The sequence below is a fragment of the Typha latifolia genome, chromosome 7 (assembly GCF_019914945.1).
Source record: "Typha latifolia isolate L0001 chromosome 7, TyphaL0001v2, whole genome shotgun sequence".
Taxonomy (NCBI): Eukaryota; Viridiplantae; Streptophyta; class Magnoliopsida; order Poales; family Typhaceae; genus Typha; species Typha latifolia.
The window spans coordinates 4,544,129-4,554,702 of record NC_133092.1 but is presented as its reverse complement, the minus strand read 5'-3'; the positions used below and the strand labels follow the sequence as shown (position 1 = coordinate 4,554,702).

The following is a 10,574-nucleotide window of genomic DNA, read 5'->3' as shown; positions in this document are numbered from 1 at the left end:
ATTTAAAGTGATGAAAACAAAATTATAAATAGTGAAGTAAATTTAATCCTAAACAAATGGTATAAAAATATAATTTTCCCGAAATATTATATATGAGAGGGATAAAAATGTAAAATGGACTGCCTTGTTACATCAAACACTCGACCCACTTCTGACGCAAGAATGCTCTAATCCCGCCGAATTAAGAGCTGTCGGATGGATGTAATTCGTCGGACGTTTCTACCCTTCCCAATTTTACTCTTTCGCTCACATTTTTTTTTTCGTCTAATCTTTTACACCCACATTTGTTTTGAATTTACTCTCAGTTGGCTCCCCTTCCCTCTCCTTCCGCGCTATTGTAGTTGCTTTCTTGTTTATTTTATCGTTCTTTAATTATTATTTCTGAAATGGATTAACTATTGTAGTACTGATCGTAATGATATCGTGGGGTACTTCTAATCCGGTACTAGCTGGGAGAGGAAAGAAAGCCCTCGAATCTCTTCGTCTTCTGTTCTCTCTCCGTCGAGATCCGAAGCGGGTTTCCAGCTAAAGGATGTACGGATCCAGCCCTACGGTTTGATTCGTTGTTTCTGGATAAATATCCATCGAGCTCTGTTTGCGATTCTATTTGTAGATCTTGAGATTTAGGTTTTTCTTTTTGCTCTTTTATTTGAAATTTTGCTGGTAGATTGCAGCAGAATGAGTGGTTCTTTGCATTTACGATTCTGGATCTGGTTTTAGTGCAACTTTTTGTGCCGATGAACTCTTTTGCAACTTTTGTCGACAAAAGTACTGTTTGAGATCTGTGTGCTGCTTTCGGTTTCTTTTTCGGGAAACGGAGCGGATGAAATACAAGAGAATTGCGATTTCGCATTCAGCACCCATACTATTTTGTTATTTGATGGTCGTTAATGAGTGTTTGTTAGCATATGGGATCTTCTTTTAGTATGAACGGAATCTTCTTTGAGTAGAAAAGATTAGTTTTCATGTAAGCCATCTCCGGTGCTTGGTGTATTAGAAGTTGTGAAAAGTGCAGCAGTTTAGTTCTATTTAGCTTGTATCAACTGTTGTGCAGTAATGATTTAGTGAATCTATTCAATTCGGTGCATATCTAAAGGCGAACATTCTAATAGAATATTTGTGCCTGTGCAGATTTATCTTGGATCTGTTAGCTGCTGCGCAAAGTGTTGAGAGTTGTGAATTGATCAAATTCCCTTTCTTCTTCCCTTTCTAGATAGATTATTTGAGGGCCTTTTTCATGTAAAAAATGATGATTGGTAGAAGCACCCGGATAGATGGTAGGAGACCATCATCATCATACTGCTCGACTGCAACTGTTGTTGTGTTTGTTGCTCTTTCTTTAGTTGGTGTATGGATGATGACCTCCTCGACCATTATCCCAGTAGAAATGTCTTCCCTGGAGATTAGATCTGAGGTGACAGATCAAGCTTCTCGGACTAAATCTCAGCCATCTGAGCAGAGCTCGGGGGATGTAGCTAAAGAATTGGTGAAAGAGTCTCTGAATGAACCAAATTTAGATGGTTTGCAGGACCAAAATTTGACAAAGAAAACAAGTGAGAACCCAGTAGACAAGATTCAAGAGGAGTTTAATGGAAATGAGGGAGGAGAAACAATTGACAGAAATGACCCAGAGAAGAATAGGGAAAACAGGTATGATGAGCTGCAGACAGGCTCAGAAGATAATTCTAAGGAAACTGAAAATGATGGACAACAACAACTATCTGGTACTGAGAAGTTAGAGCAAGAGGAGAAATTTGAAGGTGATAGAAAACAGGAAGAGCAAGACCAACGTCAGATGGAGATGGAACCAAATGAAGACAAGGACCTGGGCTCAAAATCAAAAGAGATGCTTCTAGATGGGGCACAGTTTGAACTTTTAAATGAGACCGATAACCAGAACAAGACATGGTCTACTCAAGCTGCGGAATCAAAAGATGAGAAGGATTTACAGGCATCTTCCTCACCAGCTGGCCAATTAAGTTACATTTGGAAACTTTGTAATGCCACAGCAGGGTCTGATTACATACCTTGTCTTGACAATGAGAAAGCTATCAAGAAGCTCCGAAGCACCAAACATTATGAACATCGTGAGAGACATTGTCCTGAAGAGCCTCCGACCTGTCTTGTTCCTATTCAAAATGGATATAAACGTCCTATAGAATGGCCCAAGAGCAGGGACATGGTATATGTTTTGCCCTTTCATATGCCTTATGATATTGCTTCTTTTTTTGTCCATTTAAACTATATTCTGCATCTTAGAAGCAGCATTATACTACAGATATGGTACAACAATGTTCCTCATACCAAACTTGCAGCATACAAGGGGCATCAAAATTGGGTTAAAGTTTCTGGAGAGTACCTTACTTTTCCTGGGGGTGGGACTCAGTTTAAACATGGCGCACTCCACTACATAGATTTCATTCAGGAGGTATGCTTTCCTATGTGATTATCATATACTGGGAAATGGTCTTTTATGTAGATCTATTGTTGCACCATTATCTTTTACAGTTGTTAATTGTCTTCTTGTCTTTGATCTTTTTATTTTCCTATGGATTTGGTGCGATTTCTTTGAACACTTATGTCTATCTATACTTTTGGTAAATTTCCAGTTGGCTTCGCAGTGTGGATTTTTGTTTGTTGGTTTATGTTTTTTTAAAGATATTTATTATTCAGGAAAAAAAAATCTCTCTTTACTCAGTTCATTAGGAACTTTTTGTGTGCTCTAGTGTGCCACAATCCTATAAAATTTCTATTTGTATGAAGATCACGTGAAACGTTACAACAAGCAATGTTATTAGTGGATGAGTTGTAAAGAATATCGACTGTATTTAATGCAATATTCTCGTGTTATTTTTACGCCGGTAAATGAAGTTTTTGATCATCTTCATCATTCTACGTTTAACTAGATATTAGTTTTAATTATTGAACTATTATCAATTAATATTATGTGTTTAATTTTATTATGATGTATTCAATTATATTAATTAATCATATTATGTGTTGAATAATATCTATATTTAACTATTGTTTTATCTTAATAAAATAGGTTATTTACAAAAATAATCTAAAGAGAAAGCACTATAATATATGTTTTAATACATATGTTTAAACCAAAAACTAAAGATTAACATGCCGAAGATAAAAAAACATCTCTAAATATCTTAAAAAGTTTATTAAAAATATTACGTGCCGACGGTGGCATGGCACGACCATTGTTGGTTTTCTCCTTTTATATTCTAACAATTCATGTATCAAGAAAATGTAATACTTCCAAGTTTACAAATGTCCTATGCTAGAAAGCACAAATATTCCAAAACAGGTGGAGTGTCTGTACTCGATACTTATCGGATATGAATATGGGTTAGATATGCTCGGGATATATATTTGATAGATATCGAGAATATTTGGTCTAAAAAGAAATTATTTTAATTGCTAGATTTGGCTTGGATATGCCTAGATACGCAATGGATATGGTTTGTATTTGGTCAGCGGTTATATTGGGTGAAAAGAGGCTATCGACCGTTAAACTACTGACCTATTAAGCTTAAGTGAGAGGAAAGAGCTATCAAGCCTTATTCCCCTCATTTATCTCTTGACAATGCTCCATAGTGCTGCGTCGGTCTTCCTTTGTCAACGACCGGTGTGCCTTCCTCTCTTGATGCTGAGCTTTCTTTCTCGATGGCATGATTCTTCCTTTCTCCATTGATGACGATGCCACTCTTTCCTCTCACTAACGATGACAAAGATGGCAATGGGTGATGACAATCCTCGTCTCCTTCCTGAGAAAAGGCATTTTCTGTTTTCCTTTCTTTTTTCCTTTTTTTTTTCTTTTTCACTTTCGCTTTGGCAAGACAGAAAAGCTTTTGTTTCTTTCTATTCTTTTCTTCTTTTTTCTTTGAAGTTGGTTGCGGTAAGAGAAATATGTTAGAATTTAGAATAGGCCATAGGGTTTGTATAAAATGTTTTGATGTTAGGACTTAGGAATATGTTAGTATAAGTCGTAAGGTTTGTATACAATATTTTGATGTTAGAAATATATTAGTATAGTCTAGTAGGAGAAATATTTTAGTTTGCAAATACTTTGATGTTGACAATAGATTTATAAATATATTTTTATTAATTAATTTAATATTGTATCCTTGTCATATTTATATCACGTTTTTTTAAGAATTTGTTGTATCTCCATATCCGTATAGTCGTATCTCTATATTTTGTATTCATATCTGCGCTTCATAGGTCTACGATTCCATAGCAGAAAAAAACTTAACAGTCAATTAGATATTTGTGCTGATGTGTTGACATGCATGACTCCTTATCGCAGTCGCTGCCTGATATAGCATGGGGAAAACGAAGCCGTGTAGTTTTGGATGTCGGCTGTGGAGTTGCTAGCTTTGGAGGCTATCTCTTTGATAGAGATGTGTTAACCATGTCATTTGCACCCAAAGATGAGCATGAAGCCCAAGTGCAGTTTGCCCTCGAGAGAGGAATTCCAGCTATATCAGCTGTTATGGGAACCAAGAGACTTCCGTTTCCCAGCAGGGTCTTTGATGTTATTCATTGTGCTCGTTGTAGAGTACCATGGCATATTGAAGGTGCTTCAAATTAGGCAAGTTTGCATGCTTTGAGAAGTTGCTCTGAGATCTCACAAGTTGTAACTTACAGGTGGCAAGCTTTTGTTGGAGCTGAATCGGCTGCTACGTCCTGGTGGTTACTTTGTGTGGTCTGCTACTCCTGTTTATCGGAAGGTTCCGGAAGATGCTGGGATATGGAATGGTAAAAGTTCATCCTTGTTAGTTATTCAAATAAGACGGAGGAAAAGTAAATGTTTCAGCCTTTCATAGAAGTGTAGATATTTTCTGAAAGAAGAGTACCTAAGTGCTTTATGTTTCTTAGAGCCTGCCTCATGATGAAATTTTTTACCTGAATCAATTCGTACAATCATCTGACTTGGTTTTCTTTTTATTTGGAAATCCATGATTGCAACATTAGATTGTCAAAGCAATCCTACAAGGCTACAGTACTTGTTATTATGCAACTTTAGTTTCCAGACCTTGCAATTTGGAAATACGTTATTCATGAGTTGGACCTCAAAACTCTGGAATTTCATGAAAATTCTACCCCATGATCCTCATAGTTTCTATATAAGGATTTTTTGCTACCTAAAAATTTCAAAATATCATGATAACCACTACATTTCTTCAGAAAATTATGACTGCGACCAAAATTATTGAACTTTGATAAAAATGCCACCTCTTCAGTTAAATCTAACTAATCATAGTTATTACTGAACTTAGATTGACGAAAGACCATTTTGCCTTTGGATAAATTACTTAAAATGGTTCTAAATCTATATAATGATATCGACATCATAGTACAAGAAAAGAATCTTTTTCTTGTAAGAAAAAAGTCAATAATGAATATTTTATGCTTTAAACTCCAAAAAGAAAAGAGTATTTTAATCATTTATATGTATTTGTTCGTCTTAACAACTATTTGTTAGGAATTTTCTATGCATATTCTGCTGAAAACTGACTATGATGGCAATTTTGAAAGAATAATTTTAGGGGCAATTATGATATTTTAATGAATGTAGTGACAATTATGATATTTTAAAAGTTTTCATTGGTAATTATGTAAAAAAAAACCTTTCATACATGTAGATCTTGCATTGCCACTTACAGCTACTCACTAATTAAAAGTTATAGTCAGAGCTAACCATATTTCATTTGGAATTTGCTAGACATGTCTGCTCTAACAAAAGCCATGTGCTGGGACATGGTGAAAAAAACATATGATAAGACAAATGAAGTGGGTTTGGCAATTTTCAGAAAACCATCTGACAACAAATGCTACGAGAAAAGACCAGAACAAAGCCCACCGCTCTGTCAAGAATTTGATCAGCCAGATGCAGCCTGGTATGTCTATTATTTACCGAGTAGGCATCTACCTTAGCAGATATTTCTCCCTTTTTTGAGGTGTGCTAATCTTATAGGCTCATTACTTCATTGTCCTTATAATCCAGGAATATACCATTGCAAGCATGTATGCACAAATTGCCTGTAGATCCTACTATTCATGGGTCACAATGGCCAGATGAGTGGCCGCTGAGGCTGGAGAAGTCACCTTACTGGTTAAACAGTTCCCAGGTTGGAGTTTACGGAAAACCTGCCCCTGAAGATTTTGTGGCAGATTATGAGCACTGGAAGCGGGTCGTAAGTAAATCTTATTTATATAGTGTGGGAATCAACTGGTCTAGAGTCAGGAATGTCCTGGACATGAGATCTATATATGGGGGGTAAGCATATAGCACTTATCTTCATGCCTAGTAAAAGAAATCTTGCAACTTGCTTTTGTTGTCTAAGAACTCATACCATGACATGTGCTGCCAAAGAAGTATAGCATACTGCACAGTCGAGTCACCAAAGTAATTCGCTTTATTCTTACCATGTTACTACAATGCAAACTTTGCTGGTTAATTGGCTCTTACTCATCTATACCATTATGAAGGGGTTAAGATCATAAGAAACTACTATCTTCAACAATATCTTGCTTAGGACTTCAATATCTTCGTGTTTGTTCTCAATGTTATCTAACCCGACACATTATGTAACAGAGAGCTTCCTTGCTCTGATGCCCATGTAAAATAATGTTTTGACTTATGTTTGGCCATAAGCTAGTCATTATGGTCCCAATGGTAATAAATCCTGCAGAGTATTTTCTGTGGAGGAAATGTATTTTCTTTTCACGTGAGCTAGTCATGATATTTTACTCTATAGAGTTCTAGCAGATCTATTGACCTACCATTGCATCATTTTATTTTTCTCCTGTTATTATGTTTTCTATGTTGTATGATGTGGTAATAAATGATCTTTGAAATCATGGAACATCTTTTCTTTTTTTCCAATTAAATACTCTTTTTATCATAAAGCTTATTTTCATTTTGAGTTTACTGTTATAGTTTCACTATAGTTAAGTAGACAGTTTCTTTTTAACGTTGATTGTTAACAGGATAATAGACCATGCATTTTTCTTATGAACATAATAGACCATGTGTTCAATGCTTTCTTCTCATACTTTTACTTGGAAGTCAATTTTACATAGTTCTCTTGCAGTTTTGCTGCGGCTTTGCGGGACCTGAAAGTGTGGGTCATGAATATTGTATCAGTCGATTCACCAGACACACTTCCCATTATATATGAGCGTGGGTTGTTTGGAATGTATCATGATTGGTGTGAATCGTTCAGCACTTACCCGAGGACATATGATCTTCTACATGCTGACCATCTATTCTCCAAACTTAAAAAGAGGTTAGTTTTTCTTTCTTATTTGTATTTCACTCCTGCATTGTAACTCAGTTCCTTGATACTAATATGTTTCTTGAAGTATGAAACTAATAACTTATAGCGATTATTATTACTATTTGTTGCTGCCATAATCCTTTGTATTAGATTTTGCATATCAACACCTTAAATGGATGAAATGTAGAAGTGATGATTGATGAAATGGTGATGTTGTACCATTTTGGGATTATCCTTCAATCTAAGTAATTCCTCAGCTGAAAACCTTTTGAGCTTCTGAGAGGATGATTTTCAGATGCTTGAAGATCTAATTGGATACCTGCAAAAAGTCTACCAATTTCAATGAAATGATGATCATCATGTTGCTAAAGTTTTCAGGGTAGTATTCATGATGTATCCTGAGATTGTACATGGGACTTCTTGAGGACCTTTCTTTTGTTAGCGTAACTATATCTTGTTGTCATTTAACTATATAAGACTATAAGATGCTTCACATCCCAAATTAGTTACCATGACGGTTTATAATTGGTGTCATTCCTTTGTAGATGCAAATTATTGCCAGTAATTGCTGAGGTGGATAGAATACTGAGACCAGAAGGCTTCTTGATTGTGAGAGACAATATTGAGACCATAAGTGAGTTGGAGAACATTGCAAAATCTCTGCAGTGGGAGGTCCGCACGACTTACTCGAAGGATAATGAGGGCTTGTTGTGTATACAAAAGACTGTGTGGCGGCCAAAAGAGGTAGAGGCTAACATGTAGTTAACATCTTAGAATCATCAGCAGAGGTAGAATAGATAATTTTTGGGTTATATGCTTTACTCACATCGATGTATTAATTCTTCTTGTGCTCTATCACCTTGTTCTTAAGAAGGTAATGCCTCTGAATTACATGATATTTGTAGAATAATATATTCTTGAATAATCAAATGTCATTCAATTTGCATGTTTATGGTTTTGCTTGAGATAGGCATTTCTTGCCCTTATTCTCACCATTATCATATATGGTGCATGCCTGTTAAGAATCCACCCAAAACAATTATTGAGATATAGGTATCATGAAATAATTATTCACTTTCCTTGTGAATAATTTTTGTGGTGGCCTCAATGAATGTGATCTGGTTAACTTGATCAGGCCTTAGCAAGTCTACGAGTTCTTGCAATACAAGAAAAATATAATTTATGGCTTAAATTAATCTTTCGAAATAAATCAATAATTGGCTACTTTATATGGTACTAGGGCACAGTTCTGATTGGCTTGTCTAGTGTTTTAGTTTCAAAATCTCCTCGTTGGATCGAGAGTATAGGTTTATTTTTAAATTAGTTTAGTGAACACCTAAGCTCAAGGTAAAATAGGTTTATTGGCTACCTATTTAAACCTATCTCTATCCATCTGTGCAATTATTTATCGATAAAATTCAAGTACCATATTGCCCTTGAAAATACATGGCTTCAATTATCAATTATTTCTTTTCCACATCTATTCATTATAAAGGGTATTTTAATTATTTAATATAAAATATCTCCTAAATCTACTACTTGTTCATGTCACACTAAGTGTAATTATGATGCCACTAAATGGGTTTATAATCAAACATTATATTTTTTAAACCGGTTCAAGTTACCTTATTCAAGTTTAAGAAATAATACTGCTAACCAAATTTAAGGAATAAACTGCATCCAAACGCCACTTAATTATTTGCAGCTCTAAGTACCAACGACACGACACTCTTCAAATATTAAAGTCATCCAGCAATTTCCTCTGGATGCAGGACCTGCAGCAACTTTAACTTTCGTCTAGCAGAATAGTCCTTCAAAGAGGTATACACAACCTTTCATCTGCAAACAAGTTCTTTTGATCATTTGGGGTCCTTATTACATGTTGATATTTGTGTTCCCAAAACTCAGAAGAAACAACAAAGAAGAAAAACATGGTCATATTTGTGGCAAACTGTACTGCATAAATAATTTTTCCTAAATGTCAGTTAATTCTACTGTCAAATGAATCTGCCAAAGAAAGAAAGAAGTTTCCTTCTATATCTGAAAGGCTGGAAGTTACAAGCTCTGTGGAATATCTTGACTAATGTACCTTATTTATTGGGAAGTCTTAGCTCAACCTCCGGGAATATCTTGACTGGCAGAATGGGGAGAATCTGTGCTCAACCTCCAGGATCTTGAAACTCCTTAGGTTTATGCATTCATTGTGTATTGTCTAAATTGTATTCTCCTTGCGGTCTTTCTGAGTAGTATTTACAGTAGGATGCAAAAGTAGGATTGATCTTTAATAACTCAACAATGGGCTCTGCTGAGTTGGATGCCACCTGATCTGAGTTCTGAGGCCATCTACATGGATGCAGTCAGCCAGTCATACTTCCTTGTTTTATTGAGTTGAATTGTGGATCTAGAGGAAATTGCTGACAAATTTCATGGCATAAGAAAATCCAAGTGGAAATAACTGATGTATTCCATAGAGACAAAACTCTATTAGCTTGAACTTTTTGGGTTGGATAAGAGTTGTGATTCAAATTTCAAAACTTTTTGGGTGGATTTGTCTGTGTATTATAAAGCCTTTTAAGTTTCAGATGCACATATGCAGTTTTGATGCAGAATTAGGCGTTTAGAATACATACATTAACAGTAGCTGCAGCTCCATTTCCACATCTTTATTTGTGTCTCATTCCTTGTCCTGGTTGCCTGCAGGACTCAGGAGTGGAGGCAAAATAGAGAAAAGCACAGCAAATCACAAAGCCAAATCAGCTGACCTCATGAAGCTTTCTGAATCTGTAGGGCTTTGTTGGCCACTTCTACAAGTTAATACAAGTAAGCATTTCATGCCATCTCACTTTTAGAGATCTACCATCCTACAGAACTACACAAGGTAAGGACAAGAAAGAGAGTGAACAACAAATTGCCTCTTTGATTTGGTTGCTGCTCTTTGGCATTACACCCTTATTGTACAACTAAGGGCCCTCATAGTTAATAGATATGTCATCCATGTTGTTCCTTTGTGGTGCCCTTCCACTATATATATATATACACACACACACACTGAGAGCACTGTTGGCTTCTCAAGTGGAGCCCCGGTTAGTCCACTAATGAACAGGTGGAAGTTTGAGATTTGTCCAGACCCTATCTTGACTAGATTCAATAGGATCAGATCTCATAGCTCATAACCTTCAAACATTGACAGATTAGATCAACTCTTTGGCTTGGCTTAGTATATTCAATTATGTATTAAAGCATCAACTAGTGTCGGACTTAGTTCATCTTTTGCCA

At 35.8% G+C, this 10,574-nt stretch overlaps 1 protein-coding gene across 3 annotated transcripts; it reads left to right on the top strand.

Annotated features, from left to right (window-relative positions):
- The first annotated feature begins 262 nt into the window (after nt 1-262).
- LOC140792423 (probable methyltransferase PMT26) lies at nt 263-10,157 on the top strand. Of its 3 annotated transcripts, none has more exons than XM_073143418.1 (10): nt 263-534; nt 1,132-2,182; nt 2,279-2,428; nt 4,322-4,592; nt 4,663-4,773; nt 5,741-5,915; nt 6,023-6,295; nt 7,113-7,307; nt 7,844-8,042; nt 9,999-10,157. In XM_073143418.1, exons 2-10 carry the CDS (start codon nt 1,247-1,249, stop codon nt 10,020-10,022), a joined length of 2,334 nt encoding a protein of 777 aa, XP_072999519.1. In that variant the 5' UTR covers nt 263-534; nt 1,132-1,246; the 3' UTR covers nt 10,023-10,157. The 3 variants fall into 3 exon arrangements, with proteins under 3 accessions (XP_072999519.1, XP_072999521.1, XP_072999520.1); XM_073143419.1 differs by having other exon boundaries at nt 409-553; XM_073143420.1 differs by lacking the exon at nt 9,999-10,157 and having other exon boundaries at nt 7,844-8,244.
- The last annotated feature ends 417 nt before the right edge of the window (nt 10,158-10,574 follow it).

Bases quoted from the DNA above. Each gene is read 5' to 3' on its own strand.
- LOC140792423 (XM_073143418.1), top strand. From the start codon at position 1,247: ATGATGATTGGTAGAAGCACCCGGATAGATGGTAGGAGACCATCATCA. The intron at 2,183-2,278 runs GTATATGTTTTG...ATTATACTACAG, and splicing joins GGCCCAAGAGCAGGGACATG to ATATGGTACAACAATGTTCC. The intron at 8,043-9,998 runs GTAGAGGCTAAC...GGTTGCCTGCAG, and splicing joins CTGTGTGGCGGCCAAAAGAG to GACTCAGGAGTGGAGGCAAA.